We start from the raw sequence: 27,284 nt of genomic DNA, 5'->3' as shown, positions 1-27,284 counted from the left end.
AAAAATGCCCGATGTGCATGAGATGATGTTTACACGGTCTACTTTTGAAATTATTTTATTCAATCAAAGGTTATTAGCAAGTCGTAAACTCCACATTACAGCTGACTGCCCCCGAGCGGATTTGATGAAGGTCGTTCCCAGAAGAAAAGATTCCTCTGCTGGAAACGATCTGACTCTTGCTGTCTTTAGTACACACATTAGGCTGGATTAACCTTGATTGATACAAATGATCCTCTTTCCTATTTGTGTATTTTTACCCTGTAGTCCAATTAGCGTCCGCGGCATCATTTGAAGAGCTCCCCTTTCTAGATGAAGGTGTGCGTTTGTGCTTTTACTTGTCATCTCGTTGCCCTTATTTCTTCTTGCATTCTGTTTTTTCTTCCATCTGCAATGGTTACGAGATAAAATGGTTGCATCTGGTGGGTCGTGGCCTCAATGTTGCTGTGCATGCATGTTGTTGTATGCGTGGTGACATCCGAAGTCAAACCCTTAACCGTACATGAAGCGAAGCCCTGAGGTGCAAAGAACCTCTTATTATCTGTCATCTCCTAATCTCCGAGTGCTTCCTATCTCCTACCACGTTCTCTTTCCTGTCAACGTTATCGTTCCACGTTCTATTCACCCAATCTGCACCGCGGGCCGTGCTTCAAAATGACGCGCACGATAAATTGGATGCCCCGAGCCTGTTGTGTTTTTTTTTTTTTTTTTTTTTTTGCGGTTTATGAAAAGGCAGAGGGCATCTGGACCTTTTCTCTTTAAACTATCACATATTTGTGACAGAAAATAAGATGTGTGGCGAGCAGATCATTTTAATGTTTCAGATATTTTCAATATTTTAATGTCAAATAGGCCTTTCATCACACTACAGGATACAACACTTCCAAGAGTTGTTCATGGAAGAACTTTTGCAAAACTTGAACTTAAATGTGAAACTCTTCAATTGAAACAAGTTTTAGAAGGCATACATTTACACTAGAGCCCAACCGATACTGGACTTTTAGGGCCAATGTTGATAAAAAAATAATATCGATACATCCGCCAATATTGTTTTTATATATATATATATATACACACACACATGGTGTGTATAAACCCACGTGGGTTGCAATGATTCCTCAAATGTGGTTATCAAACACTTTTGACACAAAAGACGATGATACGTAATGCAGTCAGGATATTTTACAGGTTATTGAAACCGTGAACTTCACCGGAAATGTAATAATTATGATGAACTTCACGAGGACAATGATGTCTAATTTACCCCAAGCATCTTTTATCTGCATTATGTTCTTAAAAAAGGTTTTGTATCGGCCAACATACCGATATATCGGCCGATAACTCAATCGGACCCTAATTGACACTTCCGTAGAGTCACATCTATAGTTTAATGTGTATGCAATATATAATTATGCAAGACATCAGAACAGTAGCTGTAAGTTCATAATGCAACATAACTCCTAATGGCGATCATACGATTTTACAATTATGCTATTTTAATGCCTTCACAAGGTTTACTCACCCTCCTATTCATTTTGTATGAAAGGTTAAAAGATTTGTTCCATGAATTGTATTCCCTTTTACGGGGATTTGTTTCTGAGTGCTGAGTAAATATTGACTACATACAAACACGGGCTATATTCAAAGGATGCTGCCTTTTAAAAGAAGTCCTGCATTAGTCATCCGTTTCATTAGCTGTGTTTTCTTTATACTGTATTCACCATGGCCAAATTCTCATTCTCTGACAATGTTGTGGGAGGCCATTGAAGAACAAACTGTTTACAGTAGGACTGCAAATGAAATCCTCCCCAGGCAGTGAGTGATGTAACACTGCAAGTCCAAATTATAATATCAAAACACAATTCAGGCTTCTTTGAATTTGGAGTCCCAGTCTGCTTCGCCAGCAGCATTTAAAAAAAAATAAAAAAATAATTTATTTTTTTATCCATATTATTTTCCCAGATTTAAAGCCCACTTACTGCAAGGACTTGTCTCTCCAGCGAGGCACCTCAAAGCCTCGGTCGGTGTCTCCTTCCTTTTCCAGAGTTCTCATTAACGGATAAAGACAGTGCTTAAAGAAAGAAACAAGAGTTAAGGGAAACAAAAAGCGCACCTGCAAGAGAAGCCCGTGCTTCAAAGGGTGGCCGGAGGTGTGCTTCAGGAGTTTGAAGGCTAGTTCCCTTTCCTCCTCTCCCTCATCACCTTCCCCTTTCTTCTCCTTTCACTCGCCGACCTGCACAGTGTCACTTCGGTATGTAAGTTTGATAAAGGGTAAAAAAAAGTCATCCTGTTTTTGAACGGAAAAGGAGAGGTTACTACACAGGAAAGGGATTCGGGAGTGTGGTGGTGGGGGGGGGGGGGCTTTCGAAGGATGATGAAAGGAGTAGCAGAAGTAAGAGATGTGGAGGCTGAAAGGATGTGGAGGATAAAGAAAAGGGGATATGGAAAAGAGAAGACAAAAATTGATGTGAAGTACGTGGGTATAAAGGCCTGTTGAAGCTGAGGGAGACCAAGCGGTGCAAAGGCTCTAAAAGTTTATTGGCTTTCACCGAGTTTCGGATGGAGGCCACAGCAGGTGAAGTGCACTTTCAGAGTTACTCAGAAAGGTATGTTGAGCAGCAGACTGTCAAAAAGATGAAACACCCATCACTCGGACACAAAGATTTGCAGTGTCAGCGAGGAGCATTAGCCGTCACGCGGCGCGTGGTTGAGTGCCATTTGTCGGATTTTTGACATCCGAGTGTGTACACGGTTGTGTGTGTGTGTGTGTGTGTGTGTGTGTGTGTGTGTATATGTATCTATTATATTATATCATATTATATTATATTATACTATGTACCTGTGTGCTGGTACACTACCATCATTGTGGGAGGGCAGATAGAAATATGGTGGAGAAGTGGAGCAGAAAATTTGTAGACTTTGCCCCTGAAAATGCCTGTGTGCAAAAACAAGTTAGCATAGGAGCGAGTTTGTCAGAAAATAAGAATAAGAATAATAAAACGTGACCTCTAAATACAGTATCGCTGTACTGTGTGTGACTGTAGCAATACGTCTCATAATTTATCGCGCATATTAGAAACCTGGAGACGCGGTTGTTTTGACACCTTGAGACCGATTTTTACGGCCGGCTGCATAATAAAGTTGCTGCTAAGAAATAACAGTCTTAGTCAATAACACTTTATTGGTGTTACATTTACCGCACTATGAGCGATAATCTTGAACCTAAACACGGGCTACAAGCTGCATCGGCCTTCCAACAGATCAATCATCCACCTTATCGGCTGCGCGGAGGAGGAAGCAGCCCCGTAAATGTGCTCACATCTCGCCTGCAATTAATATTTACCTTTTTATAAATAACGAATTGAGTTTCATCAATGATGCTGCATTATTCTGCAGCTGTAAAGGGACTCCAGGGATGTTCTGCAGGAAAACACATTTTACAAGCTACTGGTAACCTGTTTGTGTCCCCCCCCACCCCTCCCAATCCATCCATCCCTCCAACTCATTTTTATGATTACATTATCCAACCAAGCTATGTACTGACAGCAGACCAGGTCACCGGTAGTTTAATATGTGAAGGAAGCATATTTTTCATTTGAAAGAATGATGATTATAAGCACAATGTTTGAAGAGTTCCCCGGCACTGTAGCGATCTCCAGGGGACCGGACCCGGCGCAGCTTAAGCCTCCTCTGAGGTAATGAGGCCTTACATGAGAGAGCCGTAGTGAGATGATAGTGAGGCAGAGAGATGAAGCGAGCGGATAAAAGAGAGAGCTAGTCGAGCAAGCCGAGGATTTTCCTCAACGGCGTTGTGCGCCCTCCATCTACTCCCATTGATTGCACGCAACGCCCTCCTCGCCCCTCTTCAACCTCCGTGCCCCGCCCACCTGCATCTTTCTCGCCGCCGCTGAACTTCACCCTCCGTCGAGGCAGCTGTCGAAGCGGCAGATATTCAAATTGGGGATCGTCACAGAAAAAAAAAAAAAAAAGAAGAGTACGGAAATTGAAATGGATTGACGGGAGTTTTGGAGCAGATTTCACACACATGTTGAGACACTTACACACCTCTCCAGGCTTTGGCTCTTTGTTTGTTGGCCTGTCGCTGTGCTAATTATATGCTGTCAACAGCCTTTCAAAAATGACGAGTTAGTAACTTAATAACATTAAAAAGATGGACACTAATGGGATTCATACCAAGCCGCTTGCATCTCTCAAGCATCCATTTATACCTGCAGAGATGCCAAGCGAAAAGCGAGTCCACAAGCGTCTGGCGGCTTGTGAGCGAAAAGTCGGAGGCTAATCAATATGCACATTATTAGCGTAGGGATTTGCGACATGATGTATATTTCTAGAAAGCGCCGTGACGGTGCTACTGCAGCCGCACGTCGCCACGTTCCCCCCCCTCCTCCCCCCAGACCCATTTCTACTAGATGAAGCTCATTATCTGGCTTGGTTAGTGGAGGAAGAGCGGTCCACTCAATCCTGTTCTCCCTAGACGTCGGGTCAACTCGAAGCGCATTCAATTACAAAGTATAAAAAAAAATACATTAGAAACCGAAACTGCTTGTGGGAAATGAAAGCATATGGATTCATGCAAATTAGTTTTGGTTTGTGAGGAGAATTACAACGAGAATGAGGAGCACCATAACGTATGGGTGACTTGTGTATTTGCATTGTTTCTTTAAGCGAGTCTTAACGACTGAATGCATGAGGTTACTCTGTAACTCCAGTGTTCTCACTGCAGTAGAATAGACAACAACACTGAAAGTAATAGTTTGACATTTTGGGAAACACCTATGTAGCGTACCTCACTGAAATGTGGTCTTAACACTTAAACTGGTGATCCAAACCAGCAACAAATACAATATAACTACCTTTATAAACATATGCAACATCTTATCTTTACAGTATTGCGCCATCAAAAAAAAAAAAATCCCTTTCTGCCTTCCTTTAACCTACTTTTCCTTTCCTACTATATATATCTCCGTTTCTCACAATAGGAACTAAAGCGAGTGCCTTTCAAAATAAAAGTGTCTAAAATGAAAAGAAAAGACCCTGCAAACTCAAAAGTATGGAAAAGTACAAAATACAACAGCAGTATTAACTGTTTAACAAGTTTATTCATAGCAAGAGGTAGAAGATAATTTGGTTATACATTTTTTTGTTATTTGCGATATATATTTGCATTCTTGCTGAAAAGATGACTTCTACCTTCTTCTTCGAGCAGGTTAGCTTAGCTTACCACAAAGCCGGGGGGGAATTGTTTGTGGTTTGTTTAGTCGGCACAAACAAAGTGTAAAAGTGACAGGTTAATGCTTTAATGCGTATTTTCATATTTTCTGTCTTTCGTGCCGTTTTCTCATCGTCGTTCTCAGGCAACAAATGATACAGAAGAAACAGGGAGAGATGCACATTGAAACAAAGTGGCGATACAAGGGGTTGTAAGACCAAGAGAAAGTTGGTTTTTGTGTGTGTGTGTGTGTGTGTGTGTGTGTTTCTGCCACAAACTAAGTGGATTAAATGTCATCCCCTACATCTTGTCAGCTTTTTCTTCATAGTTTCTTTGGGAAATGTATATTGTGTTTGATACGGAGCATGATTGTGGGGGAAAGATGGATTAATGGCAACCTGTCCAGATGGAGGAACAGTTTTTTTGGGGTGAGGCCAAGGAACTAAACCGTGTGTGTATGGCTGACCAAGAAAGGTGTGTGTGTGTGTGTGTGTGTGTGTGTGTGTGTGTGTGTGTGTGTGTGTGTGTGTGTGTGTGTGTGTGTGTGTGTGTGTGTGTGTGTGTGTGTGTGTGTGTGTGTGTGCGTACTGAGGGGCCAGGCAGTATTTCATCAGTCGTGTGGCTCACCCCAAATCACAGATTAAAAACGCGACATCTTTTCCGCGGGGCCTCCCCGGAGGAAGGGGAGAGCGGAATGGTGGGACACGAGGGGGAGAAGTGATACAAACCCGCAAGCGTTATTAAATCAAACTGCCGATAGCTTGTCGTCTTTCAGGAGTTGGGTTTCACAATTTGGAAACAACATGAATCAATTCTTGAATCTGTTGTGCATTCATTTGTTCCAAAAAGAAACAGCCAGTGTTAACGCTGTTTTCAGTTCTGTCTGTAAACCCAGACAGGCGCACTTCAAAATACCAGATATAATATCCGTGCCTTGCAGGTCAGTTTGGTGGATTGACATGTGGACATGCACTTCAGGCCAGTACGAGGAGCAGCTGTACGACAGCATCCTCTCGCTCTCCCTCCGTGTGTGTGTGTGTGTGCCTGCGCGTGTGTGTGTGTGTGTGTGCCTGCCTGCCTGCCTGCGTGCGTGTGTCTGTGTGCCCGTGTGTGTGTGTGTGTGTGTGTGTGTGTGTGTGTGTGTGTGCGCGTGTGTGCCTGCGTGTGTGCGTGCGTGTATGTCGTGGAATGTCAGGATGATCAGTGCACGTCCTGTTTGTCTCCGAGTTCAGATAAGATGGATATCCTGGAGTTTGACCCAGATGTTTATCTTGGTGTGAGACGTGAGTTGTGTATCGCGGTGCACGTTAGATTTGTCTCTGTTAAGTGATTCCTTGCTGGGTTTAAATGCTGCCGGGAGGAAACCACAGTAAATGTGAGCGAGTTCCAGGATGCCCAGTGCGGTCGGGTCATTTGAGGGCAACGTTACAGTATGCAGTGTACATTATGACCTCTTTGTTTTGGACTTGAAACCCGACTTTCCTTCGTGTAATAATGTTTGGGGGATGTTTTTGTCTAAAAGAGCTTTTGGCTGGCTTTTAAACTGTCGCTCCCGTGGGCCTGTAAAGCTTTTGTGCTGTATGTGCTGTACAATTAAACTTCTATTCTTTGTGTATTACATTCGTGAGAAGTCTTTTCTGTGGGATTATGCAAGGGGGGGAAAAAAAACACACAATTCCAGCCCTTATCATAGCTCCGGCCAACCCAAGCAGAAACTCAAATATCTCCCTTTCTGCAATTACTTCATACGCCAGTTTTTTTTGTGAGCAGTGTTGCGGTGTTTACCCTCCCGCAGCCTTTCTCCTCTCGTCTTTTTCTCTTCCCGTATTCTGCATCCCTCGTCTTTCCTCCTCTCTTTATTCTGGCAGTGTTGTAGCTACAGTGTCCCATGTGGAAGCCCTGTCCTGGTCCACTTCTATAAATACTTTCAGATGATCTTGGCCATCAGTGTCTCCTGCTCCTCCTCCTCCTCCTCCTCCTCCTTCTCCCCCTCCTCTCTGCTCTACAGGAAGCTTTGTTTCTTACTATATTTGATTGAATGTTTGAGTACAGTCAGATGCCTAATAGAATACGACAGTAAATAGATGAATATTGGATCGTTTTCTGCCGCGCTGTAAGGAACTGACTGATGTTATCATTTTCTGTGTATGTTTGTGGGTCACTTTATTCGATTTTAAGGCAGTAATTAAATCAGTTTGTTATTGTTTATCTTGTAACATTCTTTAGTTTTTTTTTTTTATCTCCTTGACATTTGAGCTGTAAACACTTTTGCGGTTTGAAAATCTATTTCAGGTGAACAATTTAAACGACAACAACAACAACAAAAAAGCTCTTACCTTTAGTGAGGAACAAAAGAACAGAGCGACAACGAGACGATGCAAATTTGAGCGTAAAAACGGAAATTATCAGATTTAAAAGGCCCCCCCCCCGCTGAACATCGTAGAACTTAACGTCTCACGGAAGGTTGACTCAACAGTTCTTCCTAACTCTCGGGTGCTGACTGTCCCGTGGCCTCGTTTTGCCTTTCCTGGGTCACTTTCCCTTCCCTGCCCGTGTGAATACGCTGATGTCTCCTGTTCTTGTTCTCACAAATGGGACAGAAGTGGCAGCGTAGGGAACAGAAAGTACGAAACAAAAAGATAAGATGAAAGGGGAAAAAAAAAAAGAAAAAAAGCCAGTTGGCTCTTCAACTCGTGCAAGTAAACTATCGTTAGCTGCATCATTCTACTACGTCAGTGTGCAATGAGGTGTCTACAATTTTTGGCTTGTTGTAGTGGTCTCTCTTTTTTTTTTTTTTTTTTTTTTTATCAGCAGTTACATAACCAGTGGAAGTTATCTGGCCCTGGAAACTTCTTAGAAAGGACAAATAAGTATTACTTAGACAAGTATTAAGCACAATTTTATCCAACCCTTTAACATCATTAAATCCAGTCAATTTGAAATTCTTTAACAAAACTTAAAGGACTGGGAGTAAAATTCAGAACCCAGATAGTCTTGCAGGGCCACGCTAACCACCGAGTCACCAGGGTGCCCTCACAAATCAGATTTTGCTTCTGTCACGTATTTGCGAGTCCGTCCCGCGGCAGTATATCTGTCATGCCAGTGAAGCTCATTAAATTAAACCTCGAGTCAAAGAGGAAACAAAAGACCCTCAGAGAGAGAGAGAGAGAGAGAGAGAGAGAGCTGTTGCCTTATTAGCACAACGCTGGAGGGTTGAGCTCCCAACTGAAACTATCATTAAGTTGCTCGGCATAAAACAATAGCGCACCAGCCTGCTTGTTAGCGTACACGTGTAGCGGTAAAGTGACTTCACTGCTTAATAATGCAAGAATTCGGGAGAGAACAGGAAGTCAACGTGTACACTCCCGGCTCCTGTTTGGGGAGGGGGGGGGGTGTTTTTCATCTATTCAACATCTGCAGATGCACCTTTCTGCTGCAGCACACAGTGCATGAATGGACAGTGTATCACGTCCTGAAGGGAATGTGGACAAAAGGAGCGCGCTTCAGTCTGCAACAGAAGCTGCACACGCCAAATTCGTAGTATGCGTGAAAGACTTCATACAGCAGAACCTCAACTTTCTGCACGTCTAAGATCGCCACGTCGAGGTCCATTCACGGTCACCCTGCGCTGCAGAAATTCTGCGTAACGCAAACACAACTCCTTTTATTTCTTTTGAACAGAAATTCTGCTCTCCTATCCATTCCTACCCGCGTGTTGGATAAACGACTCGGAAAACCATCACACTTAATGTCAAAAGGTCCCAAAGGCATAAATTTGACTGAGCCTGCTAACTCGGTGGGAATGGGGTTCGACGCAGGTGCTTCATGCACTCAGGGCTGACCCCTCGACAACCAATCATCCATTTAGTGCAGATGATATTGTTGTTGGTTAATCTGTATTGTGCCTCGCATGCATTTGTGAAATTGTGCGACGAAGCGATTTTGACCTTGACCTGTTAAGAGGGATGTGGGGGATGCTTCAGGTGACCTCAGCTATTCGGGAGTACCAGAGGTCCCGAAGACTGTTGCTACAAGTCTATTCACTGACTTGTGGATATTAATATTAATTCCAGGAGTAGTTTAAATGTTTTTTTTTTTTTTTTTTTAACAAATTGAGTCAGACGTGTCTCCCGGTCATTTCTGACTCATCAAGCCAAATAATGTTCAACAGATTTTTTTTGGGGGGGGGGCGTCTTGCTGTTCTTTTGATGAACAGCTGTGCTGACCTTTAACCCTTGCAACGGTGTGCTCTTTGTGCAGGCATTGAATGTCCACGCAGTTCCCGGAATTTGCCCGGAGGGATGCAGGTGGCTGAGCCCTTCAGTGAAGAGGCCATGCTGTTCACCAAAGAGCTGGTGCTGCAAAGAGAGGTAAGCACCGAGGCAGAACTCTCTGGCTCCGGTCTTTATCGTTTCCCACTGTTTCAGTGTCCGTCCTCGAGCTGGCCGCTCTCGATATTCTCCTACTTTGGCTCTTACCCGGCTGTAATTTTGCTTTTACAATCGCGGTCCAAGTTCCGGTATCCACAGTACTTTTGCCGCGTTTCACTTTCACACTCTCACACTCTCACTCCAATTTTAGTTTTGGTTCAGGGATGTGAGAAGAATAGCGTCCGGTATACTTTTAACAAGCGATAAGAGATAACGACAGCAGATACCCTGGCTTTAAAATGCGATTACAACATTCTGCCTTTTTTTTTTTTGTGCGTTTGCTACACAGTATCTAAGCAACATACGATAAAATGTATTTGTTCAGTTTGTGTGACTTATCATATTATGTTACTTATTATACCTCAAGTAAATGTAAATATAATATTTAGAAGACAGTATTCTAAATTGTATTTAAAAAAAAAAAAGACGGGCAAACGTGTTTTTATGGGGGGGGGGAATAAGCTAGTCTAAAAATTAAATTTTTCCTTTGACCACTGACTTTATTAAGCTGATTAAATTGTTTACTCCCAAATGAGCTTAATACCGTATTTAAAACGGTGTACCCTTTGCTTTGGTGCTGTCAAATCTCAACAAAAATTCATCAAAAGTGGACACAGTCAAGCAGACTATCCTCCGGAACACGCACACACGCACACGCACACACACACACACACACACACACACACACACACACACGCACACACACACACACGCACGCGCACACACACACACATCCTCCCCTCATTCCCAGTTTACGGAAAGCTCACCTGATAGTGGATCAGTGCTCCTGGGCTTTAGAAAACTCCATCCACTGTGTGCCTGTTCATTCACATGCTAATAGGTTTTTATAAGAAGCAGTGAACGGGCCAAAGCCATGATGGAACTAGCTATAATCCTGCCACCACTTATCCAGGCCACACACTCCCTCTCGCTTGCTCTTTTTCTGCTCTCCCTCTCCATTCCTATCTCCTTTTTTAAAGGGCTTTTTTTTGCGTAGGGTGGCTGACTCCACTGTCCTCCGGTGTTTAATTTTCATGGAAATTGAGCTTTAGCCAGCGTTGCAGGTAAACGGATGTTCAAGTGTGTGTGTGTGTGTGCGTGTGCGTGCGCGTGTGCGTGCGGTGGTGGGGGGTGGCAAACGAGTGACATAGGTTCCACTGAGAGTGCTTTTATTGGGAAATAATTGATGCAGGCAACATGGGGATTTGATTGACAGGGAGGCAAAACCCTTCCGCGAGTCCGTGCAGAGGTGCTCGAGCAGGTACATGTTGATAGGAAGTTGTTATTATTTGTACCGAATTGCGTTGTTTATCGTATTTGTAATACTTGCACGCGTGCGCCGCCACTTGCTTACAGATTCATTTCGGCATTCGTTCTCATGCACATCACCCCGTCCACACACACTCTCTCGCACACACACACACACACACACTCTCTCGCACACATTTTCTCCCTCGCCAGTCATTGGTGTCAGCAAGTTTTTCACAGGTAGGTGGGAGTTAGCAGGCAGGACCGAGGCGCGTAATGAGTCCCGAGCCCGGTGTGGGGGCCGGTTGGCTGCCTGCACTGACCTGCTGTTTGGGCTAATGTGAGCACAAGCACGCTCGCACTCTACCAGGGACACATTCAAGTAAGTACACGGTTAAGCGTTCACACATACGAGCTGTTACTTTTCCAAAAAAGGCACAATCGTTGTCCAAAAGTAAGTTACCCGTTGGAAATCTCGGAGTAGGAAAGAAGTTGAGCGAACAAATTGGATAAAAGCGACAACGGTGAAGCATCTCGTTGGAGGCGAGTCGCGTGGTGGCGTCGCATCGTACGGTCCCCGACGGTGAACCAGGATAAAGTTGCCCGAGAGAAAGTGCAGGGGACAAGTTAGTAAGCGGCAGAATCAAAGAGTATGATGACGATGACGATGAAGGGCCGGTTCGCGGGCCCGACCCACCGCTCTCGCCACCTTTCCGTCGTCCTCGCGGAGCACGGGCGAGCGCGCGTCGCGCTCCGCCATGAATGCGGATCATTTGATTTCATTAGCGCGAGAGTCTGCTGTTGATTCTCGTCTGAATGGCGCCTTGATTGCGGGAGCTTTTTCAGATGTTTTCCGAAGGTGGCCTCGCGTGAATAACGTTTGATTTGGGTTTTTGGTGGCGCGCTCATTTGCATTCATAAAAATATTTTTCTCGCTCGCGCTGCTCGACAGCCATTTCGAGTTTTCTTGGGCTTTGTTGAGCTGATGACATGTTGACTCCGTGGCCTGTATGCTTTTTTTTTTTTTTTTTTCCCCCTCCTCTCTTCCCCGCACTTCTGCGTCTCACGACTCTGTAATTAGCTTGTTTCTGTTTCTTGTGTCCTTTTGAAATTGAGTTTGGGTGCAGATATGGGCGCACTTTTCTCTTTTTTCTTTGTACTGCTGTTTTGCTCTTTCACTATTTGCCTTTTTCTTTCTGTCTGCTCTCCCTCCCTCCCTCCCTCCCTCCCTTTCCTCCTCTTTTGTGCTTCTCTCTCACCTCCCTCGTTGTCTTTGGTGTCCCTACCTTCCTCCTTTCTCAACTTCTCTCTAAACTGCCACACAGCAATGTTTTAATTTCTCTTGATGCGGACATGCATAATTAATGTGGCATCCAGTGAGGGGGAGAGGCCCTGATTTCTGTCTACTCTATTTATAACCCTCCCACCACCAACCCCAGATTTCCCTCCTTGTCTCTCGGGTGATTCTCAGACGCTTTTTTAGAAAAAAAAAGATTTCTCTCACTTTCAGACTCCCTTTTCTCCCCAAAAAAAAAGAAAAGAAAAATCACTTTTTTGTTTATCCGCTCTTTCTTCCTTTATCCCTCCCTCCCTCCCCCTTCCTCCCTCTCTCTCCCTCTCTCTCTCGCCGCTCTCTCTGTGTAGTGTTAATCTCTGACAGACACTGCTCCCGTTCGCAGCGTGCAACCAAAACAGCAGCACAGAATTCGGAAGGAAAAAAGGCGACACATTGGTAAACACCACTCCCCAGACGTTTCTCTTTTCTTTTTTTTTGATGTCTTCCATTTAATTTCTCTCACCTCCCACCTTCCATTGACAAAAAAAAAACCACAAAAAAAAAACATCCATTCACTATCTCAGTCACTGAGCCTCTCTGCTGATTTTCTTTATGCTTTTGGGTGGCAACTTCAAACGCTCAGCCTTCACCAGCAGGGAGGCGAACAGAGGAATTTTACTGCATTGACGTGTTTATCTAGGATGAGTCAGCAAGACATGGGACAGATTTAGGGCTATGGTGTTGATAAAAGACACAAGTTAGGGAAACAATATTTATTCCCCATGCCTCATTAAAATTCTGCACGCCTAATGAGCATCAGTCCAACAGAGTGACTGCACTCTTGCGATTTGGTGCGTGTAGTGACAGTGTGACGCAGGTGTTTATAGTATAGTGCATCAAGTTTTGTTTAACGACCTGTGCTAGTTGATACTGTTGAACATCAGCTGCTGTTGACTTCACATTTTGCAAGTACAAATACCAAGTGCGTGAACTTGCGGCCTTTTTAAAAAAAAAACATTTAAAGTAAACGGATTGGACTAATCATTTCCAAACCTTTTTTTTTTTTTTTTTTTTTTTTTTTTTTTTTTTTTTTTTTTAGTTTGCACTAATCAGCACAGAGAGGACCTCCTGATTGAAACTGTTTTTGTATACATTTTTAGTTGTATAACTGATCACCAGGTGGGAGAGACAGCGAGAATAAGAAAAGGGGGTGAAGCAGAGATGGAGTGTCGGAGCAGGGATGCGAGCAGGCTAAGTGGACAGTAATATGCGGTGTACTGTTCCGCCTACGTACACCGTCAGTTCTATTGACCTCATTCAGTCTGGGTGGTCTCCCATCCACTGTACAGCTCCGACTGCCTACTCACTAACATTTTATTTGCATGCTGTACATAGAAATTTCTCCGCGCTTACGCGCGCTCTCTCTCCCTCATTGGCATGTAAAGAAAAACAACAGATGAAAACGGTTCTGGTCTCTTTAGATCTTTACGTTTTCACTCCCTTCATTTCTACAGTAATACCTTGTGTTCATGAAGCTGTTTACATTTGATCCATAAACACCACAACAGCTGGCTTTAAGAAGCTTAATTGTGTCTTCCAGACTCGTGATGGATTGTCTTACATTTGACTCATGACTAATTGAAATAATGTGGAGAGAAAGGCACACGTGATCCTTCCAAGTCATTTCTCGTCTTGTAAGTAGAGTGAAAATAAAAGATTTGCGGGATTGAATATTCAAAATTGTGGCGATGAAAGAATAAATAAAAGGAAATAAAACTAGACTTTTAACACAATCCTCACACCCGCACTCAGAAAGGAACTTACCTCTGTCTCTGTGCAGGGTGTCAATTTTCGGTGTCGTCTGGGTGCACTCCCCCCCCCCCCCCCCCCCCCCACACACACACACACACACACACACCTCCCCACCCCCCCACCTTTCTACACAAACACCGTGTGCACCAGGCTGCCATGGGTGGGGGTTGGCACAGGCTGCCTTCAGACCTGCAGGAGGTTGTGTTGTGGAGCGTCGATGAGTCACTGTGCCAGCGTGGCATCACAGATGCCTTGCTAATGCCTGCCTCTACAGATCTCTCGGCTTTAATAACTGTTCTTGGTGAGCATTTTTAATTAAAGGCTAATAAAGCTGATACCTTTGTTATGTCCAGATATTTTTCTTTTCTCCTCCGTGTGAACGTGTGCGGCGATTCTTCTCGTATCGCAAACCCAAGTTTAAATAGGCACACAATAGGCAACTGGGTAATTAGAGTGTTACCAAGTTGTCTGTCTTTTCTTTTCTATTTGTCTCTGCACATCTGCGGTTAGTGCAACTCCGATCAATTCATTTAGCATTCTCCGCACACGCGCGCGCACGCACACACACACACACACACACACACAGAATGCATCCCTCATGGATTTGACCCCTTTTATACGTCTTATTTTGCCTTTCAGGGCTGCAGGACAGCATCGGATTTCTTCACATCTTCCATGCTCTCACATTGATTTCCGATGAAGCTTGAATTATTTTGGCATGGGGGTCGATTACACAAGTACCGGATCTCTCAGTCTTTGACCACGATTCCTCCTTTTCTCTCTCTCTCTCTCTCTCTCTCTCTCTCTCTCTCTCTCTCTCTCTCTCACACACACTCGCCCCAAAAGACTCTGTTGTTCATATCGGCCTGTTTTGCCACTTTCTTTTTTTTTTTTGCATCTATTTTTGACTTGTTTTTCCCCTTTCTCAAACTCCATATACATGCTCTGTGTGCGCGAGACGGACAGACGGAGAATGAGTACACATTATGAATAATGCATGGTGTGGTTTCCTGGTCAGCGAGACAGACTGTGTGGACGGGGAACTGCCCCTCAGGTCCTTTTTTCCCCCATCACGTACTGTAGTTAAACAAACCACGAGTGCAGAAGGAAGCCACATATCCAGATTACTGCTGCGTTATAGCCGTGGATAGAATCTGTCCCCCGTCCATTCATAACTCTGGCACAAGCTGAGCAGCATGACCATTTTGGACTATATCCATACAAGTAATATTTAATGCTTTCTACCATCATCTTGTTGCCAAAAACGGTGACACACCAAGTAGGCTTTAGTATCCGAGGAGCACGTGACCCAGATGGGATTTTTTTTTTTTTATGATTTCAGTTGAATAACAACAGTAAAAAAAAACAAATCCTCAATGGCAGATAAGGAAGTGTCAAATTGAATTGGTATGATACCTTTAACAGTTTTGAATCTGTTCTGCTTCCGTGTGTCACAATCCAGCTGGAATTATGTGACTGTGTTGCTCGGTGGAACGGAGCAGTCGCTGCGGGACAACTGGCAGACCGCGCTAGTTTGCAATTTAAATCAAGATTTAATTTGTTATTTAAAGTTTGACCTTGACACCCACCTTAAGCGCATCATGCCATTAATAGTTGTGTTGTGCACTGACCATAAATCCGGCCCCTCTGCATTGCTCCTGGACTAAGTGGAGTCACAGGTGGAGTTCAGCCGTTAGTTGTTTTTTTTTTTGCAGCCCCCCCCACCCCGTGCGAGCGAAACGCCGCCCGGCGTGGTTTTGGAGTGTATCGCTTTGCACTGTTGGGGCTGCTTTGTTCCTTTGGAAGTAGTGAATTATAGCCCGGAGGTGAACGGAGTGGCCCACATAAACGCATTCACAGCATCGCGGTGACGGAGAGATAGATGGGCCTGAATGGAGATGGAGAGATGAGAGAAAGGAAGAAACCTGCTCGCCGCTTTATCGCCGCGGCGCCTTTATGAGGGCGACCTTGTGTTTAACGTGTGTGTGTGTGTGTGTGTGTGTGTGTGTGTTAAAAGCAACTTCACTGCCCACTCTTGATAAGCATAACCTGCAAACAGTGCAAAGACGCAGGCACACGCTGTACTTGGGGACCAGCTGAATCCTCTTAGCCTTTTCCGCTACATGAAGGGCACTGCAGTACTCTTCCACATCAATGAGGGCAACAGTATAATGCTCTCGTGCACTCGCGCGCCACCGTTTCACCGTATACTTTTTATATTCATCTCACGTTTCCTTCTACTTTTCTCACCTTTTTTTTTTTTTCTTCCTCCCAACATCTACACATTAGCTGCTTCTCCTCTGCATTATAGAGCTGTCGGACAAAATGAAGGTGTAGGACATTTCGTGAATTATTACTGAACCGGAGGCCTGTAGACCGAATATATATATATTTCTTTCTACGGGATCCAAGTAGCAGCAGAAGGAGAAAACGGTGTGTGTCGTCTCTGTCGTCTTGGTTTGCCCTTTCTCTCGTTATCCACCGGTCCTTCGCACTTAAAAGGAAAATAGCCAAACTGCATATTGAATTTTTGCTTGGCTGCGAGTGCTGAAGGCAGCCAGCCAAGATAGCCAGCGGCTGTGTCAATAGACACGTCATTACTTGTCTTACTATTTGCCTTTTTTTTTTCTCTTATTTAAACCCCCTTCTTGTCTCGTCCGCTGCTCTAATAAAGAGCAGTTTTGTGCGCAGCTTGTTTCAATCCGTCATTTTATTCCGCCTGTCTGCGCTGCGCAGTCAGAGATGACAAATACAGGGAAATGATAATCAATAAGAGAGGACAGACGGAGTTAATGTTCAATCTAGGATTGGGAGTTACTGTGGAATATCGACTGCAGAATTGAATGAGACCAGTCTAGTAGGACACACACAACAGCTCAATACAGTAGTAGCCTGAAAGTTGGACCAATTTGAGGCTTTTTCGCTCCAAGTAAGAGGCTTTACGAATACCTCTCCTCTTACTTGAGCATCTGCTTTTAAATGTGTCGTTTTGAAGGGCTCTGTTGGAATAAATGAGAGATTAAAGCAATATGTTTCATTATGAAATAACGTTAACAATTTAAGTTAATGATCATGTTTTACTAAGGAGGATCCTAAGGAGATATTTGCAGGGTGAAGTGATGGCCATGACGTCTTTGGGTTTAGAGGCGAGTTTGACAAAGCCTCGGCTTTTGCTGTTTTTCTTCTTTCTTTTTTTTTTTCTTTTTTTTTTCAACTCTCCACGAGTCGTCTTGTTAATCCGCCTTCGGTCAGCTGATTCTCTTTTCATCTCTCTTTCTGCCCCAGGAAGCACTTTTACTGCTTATTTCCTAATTTGCTACTGTTGTTGCTCACTTCATTGGCATTTTAGGTTCCCCTCTAAATTAATGTTTGTATTTTCACAAGCGCACGTTTCCAGTTTTCCTTGTTGTGTCATGGTCGCCCTGCACCCACCCCACCCCCTTTAGTGAATTTCATGTGCATGCTCCTTACAGTAACTTCTTTTTTTGAAGCCTGACCCACGAGGAAAATACTCTTTCACACAGTTTCACACTCTGAACACACACAAACACCCCAATCTTCCTGCTGCGTCGCCTTCCGAGTTGCTGGCCGCTAGGTGTTTGTTATCTAAACATAAACACTGTTTGACACTGTAACAGAAATGGCGTGCGATTGGCATCGAGGCAAAATTAACAGTCTGCTCGCATTCATCAGCGGCAAATAAATTCTGCCCTCAATTTGGGGGGGGGGAAGGAGGATTCTCCAGCTATTTCGGTTTGAAGCATTGCTAAAACAAACGTGACTTGACATTCACTGCTAGTTTTTTATCATCTCTTCACTGAATTGTCTCTGTCGCAGTTTGCTCTACATAGTGTGCAGTACTAGAAAACGGTATGAAGCCTGTGTCCTTCACCATATGTCAGTTGAATATGTGATTTGCCAGGCGGAGGAAATGGCTCGAGGCTTCTATGCTTTATTGATGCTCAGATTGATCCTATTCTGATGATGACTGTGTCGCAACATATTGACAGGTTTGACAGACAAATACGCATTCATCTCTCTCCACCTTTCATACATCAAACGCAATACAGCGGTAGGTTGATGTTGTTCACGTGGCTTCGCAGTAAGCAGCAACTGCAAGTCTACTTGCGGCCTCTATTTGTAGGGGTTATTAAGAGTAATCTTTTTTTCTTTCTTTTTTTTTTTTTTTTTTTTAGCAATCACTAACAACCTTGCAAAAGTGTGTGTCCGTGTGTCCAGGCAAATGCAGAGCCGATAGCGGCCTCTCAGCGCTAATGGTTCCCTTGACAACACAGCGGTTGCTGCAAATTGATGTTGTCTCGGATGTAGGGTTTAAAAGATACCACAAGGACACAAACACACACTGAAGTCAGTCTTTCACTCTTTTTCTGCGATGGCAGCACTTACATATGGCTCGAGAAAAAACACACCGCCGTTCAAAACAAACCATCTTCTCCACATCTTCACCATGTGTGTCTCTGTGTTTCATGTCAGTCGGCTGTCACTCGCCTGCTTATTGAGTTGTCAACGCCTCGACTCCTGCAGCATAGATGGCACACCTAGACATACCATCTCCTCGTTTCGTCCTTTTCCTTTCCCCTTCTTGCCTTTTCTTCTGCTTTCTCAAGATTCTCCTTTTATCTCTCTCTCTCTCTCTCTGTGTGTGTGTGTGTGTGTGTGTGTGTGTGTGTGTGTGTGTGTGTGCGTGCGTGCGTGCGTGCGTGCGCGAAGGAATATAGCTTCAAAGATCTGAATAAATAAAGGCCAAAGAAAAGAAGAGATTTGAGGCGGTAATCCTTCGCCAGCTTACCCCAGCATAACGTCCTCACACCTGCACCTTTATCCCCATCTCAGCATCTCCCTCCATCTACCTCATTCCATTTCTTTATATCCCTTACCAACACGAGAGGGGCTATCTCAGTGGCTGTGTCAGCGATCGGCATCTCTCCCCTCCCTCTCCCTCTTTCTCTTTGCTTCCCAGAGGACAGTCGGGGCATAAAGGGAAGAACAAGCCTTGCAAAATCTATAAAAAAAAAAAAAAAAAAACGAACGGGGATTGGGCTCTCAGCTTTGAATTCAGACAGATAAAGCTAATGGCAGAAGTGGGCGACAGGCAGGAAGCTGCGTGTACGTGTGCACGAGCATGGCTCCAATTGAGGCCAGCTATAGAAATGTAGTGTCTTTAAACCCCTTTGCTGGCTGAATCTCTCTCTGAATGTGCAGGGGTGTATGTATGCAGGGGAAGTTCCAAGAACGCCTGGCCGGGGCACTGCAGTTTCTTAAAATGCTTTCGTTGCCAGCTGAATCTCTCTTAAAGTGAGAGTGTTTACTGTTGTTGTTGTTGTTGTTGTTGTGTGTTCAGTTAGGCTTTTTCAGGAAAAGTCATCAATGCTTCCAAAGCCTGCGGTAAATCATCTTCATCTGTGGGTTGGTCGGATTATCGGTCCATTTATTCATGAAGTGATGTCATCAATGCGAGTGTATGTGGGGGTTGTGTGTGTGTGTGTGTGGGGGGGGGGGGGGGTATGGTTACTTGAGCAGGATGTACTCTTAAGCAGGGAGTCAGAGGTTGAATAAGTGACCCTTTCAAATTATTGTCTGTTCTACCAGCTTTCAATTCTCAAAATGTTTTTTCCAAAGCTGACATGAATTCAGGGTTCTCTGTCCACTATTTAAATGAAATGGGCAGCTATTACTGGCCGAGTATTACCAGACCTAAGATCACTTTGTGAATATATATAAAGCAGCAGTGACTTTTAAATCTGATTATCTGACATATTTTCTGTTTTATATATATACATATATATATAAGGTCACGTGAAAACAGAAAATATGTCAGATAATCAGATTTAAAAGTCACTGCTGCTTTAAGAAATAGAAAATGACATCAACACATAACACTACAAATCTCATTTCTGTTTATTTTCCATGCAGTTTAGAGAGGGAGAGGGTAACCCGGGTTGTTCCCTGAACGCCTCACATGCTATCACTACAGCGTAACATAAAATGTGGTTTGAAAAGCGTGAAATAAAATTCATGTCAGATTTATTGAAGTTGAAAAATATTATCAACGTGTCCGGATCTCCGAAGCAGAGGCTGTTTGTGCTGTATGAACGTAGTGTTTTAAAACCAAAACGTGTTCGTGTGGATGAAGCGATTAAACTTTGGGACAAAATAATGAGTCTTTTTAAAAAAAAATTATATTAGATCAAATCAAAGCAATCCAGTTGACGCCATAAAAGTATCGAAGTTTACTGCCCGAGTCATTTTCACACAACATCCAGTAATTAAACAGTTTTGATCCAAAAAATTACTTCAAAGTAACTTCAAACCGATGATCATAATATGGTGATATGACATGAACGTCATCTTTTATTGGGTTTTAACGGCTGCGTTACAGAAAAGTAATTTAATTTTCGAAGTCAAGTTGAGTCAGTATATTTCTACAGGGAATTTATAACACAACATACGTCTTCAGACTGAATTAAAAACTAATTAGACCAATAAAAAAACTAAATAAAGCAATAAAAACAAAATAAAAAGGCTTAAAATAAAAATCAAAATGTTTTGCCAAAACAACATCTGAAAGTAAACGAAATGAGTCATTAACGCTGTAAAAAGTGAAACGTTGTTTTTTTTAACGCTAGTTGTGAAACCGACCAGGCTGTTTTAGCTGTTCCATCATTTGACTTCACCCCCTTCGTCTTTAAACCCACATTACAAATGATTCTGATAAAATCTCATAAATATTACAACACATCGAGGTATTTGCTGAAAATATATCGGCATTTTTTATTTTGTCCGTGTCGCCCAGCTCCAACTCCAGATGTTCAAAAACACAACAACAAAAGACCTGATGTCTGCATGAGTACAGTATACGAGTGCCAATGCAGCCTCTTTAGGCCCAACTTTAATTCCCCCGGTGTTGTGTGTGTGTGTGGTGTGTGTGTGTGTGTGTGTGTGCGCGCGCGCTTACATGGGCATAGTGCAGCTCTGCTCTGCATCTATTAAAAACCACACATACAGACACACAGTGCACAATCCGGTGGAGGCTTTCGAAGGCACATACACCCTGCTCGAGGGGAAAGACAAGGTGCCAATACAGCACTACACACACACACACACACACACACACACACAAAGACACACAGGCTGCAGGTCTCAGTTTCTAACTGAAGTGTCCACTGAAAGGTTTACCGCTCGGAGACAGAGCAGGAATGTCCGTCCGTCTGCCAGTTAAAGTGAATTAGACCAGAAATATGAATCTTGAGAATCTCAGTTCAACCTTGATGCCGTCCATCACGTGTTTAGATTAGATTTAAAAAAAAAAAAAAAAAAATATATATATATATATATATATATATATATATATGGTGATCTTTCAAGAGGGAACGCGGCGCTCACACCAGATAAGAGCCTAAAATGATGATTATTATGTATTTATTGTTGAATTCAGAGTTCAGGTCAGACGCTGTTTAATCATTCGGTGATTAAAAGAAAATTAGATTCTTATTTCGAGTAGAATTGTTGAATATTTGATGGTGCCAGCTTCTAAAATTTGAGAATTTGCTGCTTTTTCTGGTACAACATGATGGTAAATAAAGATTTTGGGGCTTTAGACTGTTTGTAGGACAAAATAAAACTATTTGGGCTGCAGAAAAGTGTTAGAAGCATTTATTTTTTTAATGTTTTCTAAACAGTTAGTGGAATAATCAATAAATTAATAGGCAGATTACTTTAAGATCCGATTGGTCGCAATCACACGGCACAGAAACACAGTCAGGACAGAAGGAATCTCCAGTTTACGAATACTTTTCATTTATTTCTAAACACTTCTGCTAAACTGCGTTACGTGACGTCGCGTTTGACCCGAGGTCGTTTTCAATCTCAACTTTTAAGAGGCTGACGGATCGGATGAGTCGAAGCTTGTTGCCAGGAAGTGACAGGTAAGGTCTGTCATCGCAGTGTCAACATCAAGAGGAAAGCACTGAAGGAAGGGAAAGAAGTAAAAATAAATAAAATAAAAGAGACATTCCTGATTTGATATACTCCCTTGGGGATTGTGGAGGGGGGGGGGGGGTCTTCCTCTCGTGACTGTGCAATGTTTGTTTATTTCCTCGATCATCGCGGTGCAGGGAGGTCGGCAGCTTAACCTGGTGACCTACATCGATCGTCCTTACGAAACCTGAAATGTTAAAAACCTGGGATTTCCCCCACAAGCTGCATCAAAAATGGATTTATTAAAAAAACAAAAAAAACAAAAAACAAACTGCCTTTAAACTCCTGCTGGTGTTTTTAGTGGTTTATGGGCGTGTCCAGTCCGAGCTGCTGCGCAACATTTAGCACAGACAGGGTTAAAAAGGGAAGTGGGAGTGACCAAAAAAAAATCCTAACAAAACAGGAGAAGCAGAGCACGGTGGAGCTGCAACACAATGTCCTCCTAGTCCTCCTAGTCATCTCCTAGTCCTCCTAGTCTCCTCCTAGTCCTCCTAGTCAGAGAGGACTAGGAGATGACTAGGAGGACTATATATATATATATATATACGTGCTTCAATGGAGCATGGACAGACAAATATATGCCGTTGTCCTCTGTGTCGTTGCATCTTAATGGACGTAGACCTCGGGTTAATTTTGAAACTATGGGAGCATCAACAACAACATGATGATCAACATATCATGTGTGTCGTACCCGGAACTCACCAAGCTGTCGTTGTGGAAATTCTGAAACAAAGATTCACTAAAGAGAGGTTTTCTTTCTTGACTTTATATCATGTGACACTTGCAAGTGGGACAAAAATGTCACAGTCGGACAGAGTGCGATGAAATGTCCCCAGAATGAATAATACACTCCCAGTTTGTTCTCTCTCGCTCCACCAGACTCCCAGTCAAGCTACAAGGCCGACTCCAAGCACAAACCATCTCTAACGGTCTATGAATTTGTCCTTGCATTAGTAAAGAAGCTCCAACTTGGCTGCCTTATTTCCCAATGCACAAGCACACGTGCATATTGACGCATATAAATATGACCATATGAGTTCCCATTACACCGTAAACAAGAGGACAGTTCCATCAAATTTATGCAATATTCTTGCCCCGGTTCAATTCCTCGATACTTGCCGTTCAAAGCTCAGGCTCTACTACTGCTGGCATTGTTGGACCTACAGTTAGAAACAAGTGCTCGACTTCTACATCCTTTCACTGAGGAAAAACTGAAGCTGTGAACAATAGGCAGGCGGATATATAACTATAACTGTACTGGAGAGTAAAGGTTTGAACACCTCGCCAGAATAAAACCTTTTTTTAAAAATTTATTTATTTAAAAAAACATTTTTTATTCGCGTCCAACAACTGCGTAATGTTTTGATAGCCGGTACTCTGCTGCTAGGATTAATTAATGAAAGCTGTAGCTGTCAGGAGCCGCGCTCTTCATAGCACCGTGGCCTGTGGTGTTTCTATAGTGCTGACATTTAGCACTATAGTCTGACACACCCACAGACAGGCCGACGCTCGCTTCCGCGTTCGTTTTCTATTGCTGCTCCATATTGTTCGTCTGCCACCTCACAGCAACTCGTTTGCCACTTTGTGGTTGCGAATTGACACTGAAACACGCGCGCGCACACACACACAGTCGCACACAGAGTTATTATCTCCTGGAACAATACTAATAGATGCATGTACTGCTGTGAGCAAACAGTTTGTGCCGCTGCTGCCAACAGAGTGGGAGGGTGAACGCTTGCCAAGTCTCCTCTACCCTGAGCCTCCTCTATTTCTCCTCTCTTCTCCCCCATCACACACCCTAACCTTTCTTTGTCTCCCATTCCTTTGTTTTAGTCTTTTCTTAGATCATTTCCCTCCACCCGCTCTGCCTCTGTCTTCCCATGAGCTCAGCCACATTGTCCTCTTCTCCTTCTCATTGCATTAAATCCCCATTTATAGGCCTTCTGCTTCTTGGAATCACCATTACACGTTACCACCGGCTTGTATTTCTTTCTGACCTGTAGCGCCACGCGCTGATATTTAATCTCCTGGTGTACATCCCTAACGATGCCACACAACGTGATTCCAAGTCATTTTAACTGCGACAGTAACCAAATTATAACTGATGGTCTAACCCAAGCCCGCATGCACATATACGTCTGTGATGTGTCTGCCTGCGTTTAATTGGCTGCAGCGAGGGACGAGTGAGGTGGGGGGTAATAACTGCCTGTCTAATTATTGGCCTCCCCCGTCGGGCAGGTACTCTCATATCAGCCGGGCTGATGGGGACGAGGTGGCGCTCAGCTCGGGGGTCACAGGGTGCCTCTGATTCACCTGTTGTTGAAGAGTTCTCCGTCCTGAAAACAATTAGTGTTCAAGGTACCTGCAGTGCTGCCGACTTACTGTCACTTTACGTGTGGCGACGCGACATCTCTCTGACGGTTCTGTTTTTCAGAGTTCAAATCCACCCAATTCCTTTTCTTTCCATTTCCTGATGAGTGAATTTGTCAGGTTTAAGAGTACAAACTTCAGTTTAATGAACTACATCTTCCCATTTGTCTTTATTCTTCTTAAATTTGGGGTTTGTCCCAGTACAGCTCGAGCAGATCTCACAAAGTTTTAGTTTTGTCTCGTCTGACATTAATAAGCAGTTACCGGATTTAAAAGTTCTTTGCCGTCTGTTTTCTGGGATGGCGTGTGCTTTGATCAGGTTTTTTGCGGAGGTGGCACAGTTGAGACTGGCACAGGTTCACTCCTACACCAGCTCCTTCACACAGATCACATGCAGTCACACATCTGTATTTCAGCTGCTGAATCCCATCTTAAGACGGGACCAGAAACCGCTGGACATCGGCCAGTGAAGCCTCCGGCTGCATCAGACACACATCCACAAACAGACCGCTTCAAAGCACTCGTGCTCCTCTTTACACTGACGTCTAACCGGATTTATTTCAAGTCAAAATTAAAGGGGGAAAAAAATAATTAGCTGTTTAGCGGCTCACATTCATTTCTAAAAAGTAAGCACTGTATATTAAACGAGCACTTCAGAGATGATGTTTATTTGTGAGCCATTAAAACTTGCGCCTGCATCACAGAGTAAAACCAGCTTTTTGAGCTTACTTCCCCTCCCTTCCTGTTGTGAGTACACACGTGTTGCATCTACATTTTATTCCTTTTAGATGAAGTTATTGCCAAATAACCAATGCCCCCCTGCTAAATGATGGAGACTCAAGTTGGAGAACAAAGACCTCAGTACCAACAGTGCAGTGAGCCTGGAGTTACCTACTGCAAACACAGGTCGGCTATTGATTTGTTTGATCTTTAAAGATCCCTGCTGACCCAACTACACACACACGCACGCGCGCGTACACACACGCACACGCGCGCAGCACTTTGCTGCAGGGACCAAATCATTTTGCCGTCACATGAAAAAAAACGGTGTTTCAACCCGCGGATGCTTCATGCAGCTTGTCAGAGCTTTCATCTTGACGTTGCTTTGATTTGCCAGCCTGTGCTCAGCGGCGCACGTTTTTCTCAGCAAGTCTTTGACATTAGCACACTGCTTGTCATCGTGAAGTCCACATCAGTATGAATTCGTGATCCTACAGTTACCGCAGAATGATCAGTGAGCTCTTCTTAAAGTGTCAAATCGGGGCTTCTTATCTTTTGCAATCACATTTCCAGCACTCTTCTTCCCTTCCCATCTGTGCTGCTCTTTGTTCCCCATCCTCGCCCTTTGTCTCCCTGTTATCCACTCTCCTTTTCGTGCCCACTTCTTTACCGACACACCGTCTTCCATGTGACACTGCTGTCCTCTGACAAACTAGATCAGGATATCATAGATAATGTCTCACCCTCACTATCCGCCTCAATTAGCTCTCTCTCCCTTGGCCGTTTTTCTCACCGAGTCCTTTCTCCTGTCGTAAACGATGCAGGTGGCCATTTTGTAACCCTGCTTCTCCACCAAATCACCAAAATGTCTACACCCAGATACATTAATTGTCATCCTGGATCAGATGAAATCCCAGAACACTCTCAGTAAAAAAAAAAAAAAAAAAAAAAAAAGAAAAAAAAAAAATTCTCCCTGCTTGTTGCATGGAGCATCAGTCAGGTATGCGAGGAAGACTTCATTTGTCCTCTTTCTTTAGTCCATCTGAACATAACGGCAAAAATATTTTCTTATCTGCAATTTGTGTACAGATTCTTTTCTCATCTTTCATTGACTGGAATGGAAACAGGCAGGAGTGCCACAAAAACAACCTGGAAAATCACATCAGTGCACCTTTCAGTAGTGCGGCCTCTCCATGAGAACATGAGTCTAAATGCCTCAATGGCTGAGAAAATTACAGGAAGTGTGTTCTCACACCAGTTAGCATACAGCAGAGTGCTGTTGCGTCTGTTGGCTTGGTGATGAAACATGTTTGAGTTACAAAGAAATTTGAAACGGTAATGTTGTCAAAGGAGTTCGTCATTTTTGATACATGACTATTCTTTTTAGATATCTATAAAACACAGTCGGCACCAGAGGCAGGACGATGTTCTCCATCGCCCTGTTTAAGCCTCGGTGTTTGGCCATATTTGAGTTCCTAAAGGAAAACAACATGTTAACACATTTGAGGTTGTAAAAATGACATAAAGGAACAACATGCCCAGAAAAGACGACATCTGAGGCTTTTGGACTGTGTGGCTTCGGATCCTCTGTCTTGTTGTTTCTGTATGTTTTTTTTTTTTTTTTTTTCTCGTGAGTGGGTGAGTGAGGGCCGAGCCTGAGCACAGTATCCTTGGTGATGCTGTGCCTGTGAACATGATTTCTCTCGAGGACGTAAATCTCAACAAAAGCAGTGAAATTAATGGTCAGTGATTTCATTTATTTTTTTTTTGCTCTGCGCGTACATACATGCGTCTTTATTTGTGTTGGTGCACGCGCAAAAAAAAAAGCCTCGACATACCCCAACTCGCATATGTCTCAGTCCCCTGTTTACAGCTCTCAGTGGACATGATTTACTACACACGCACGCACACGCACACATGCCTCGCCCTCAACTGTTGGGACAGGATCATAAAAGTAAGGCTTCATCGTCTCTGGCTGCTAAGAAAACACAGGGATGTTTTTCACCCACCAAATGGGCAATAAACTCTGTCTCGGGGAGTAACACACTTGAGCAGTTCTTCACATCGCAAATATAACTCGCACAACCCACCTGCCATTCAGTCTCAGTTTCAGCAGCGGGATCTGTGTGAATTTGACCACAGTATATAAGTCTGTTGGCATGCACCTATTCGGAGCTACACATTCAACAGCACTGGGCTCGTT

General features: G+C 43.6%; 1 protein-coding gene across 1 annotated transcript in view; it reads left to right on the top strand.

Annotated features, from left to right (window-relative positions):
* Positions 1 to 27,284, top strand: part of snd1 (staphylococcal nuclease and tudor domain containing 1) — a 169,609-nt gene that overhangs the window by 47,304 nt on the left and 95,021 nt on the right. The window contains exon 16 of the mRNA XM_069164812.1: positions 9,488 to 9,597. Coding sequence (XP_069020913.1) covers positions 9,488 to 9,597 — 110 coding nt within the window. The remainder of the gene's footprint in view (positions 1 to 9,487; positions 9,598 to 27,284) is intronic.

The sequence above is a fragment of the Embiotoca jacksoni genome, unplaced genomic scaffold, assembly GCF_022577435.1.
Source record: "Embiotoca jacksoni isolate LCO1_2020_lvr unplaced genomic scaffold, fEmbJac1.0.p SCAF_32, whole genome shotgun sequence".
NCBI lineage: Eukaryota > Metazoa > Chordata > Actinopteri > Embiotocidae > Embiotoca > Embiotoca jacksoni.
This window is presented reverse-complemented; position numbering and strand designations above follow the sequence as displayed.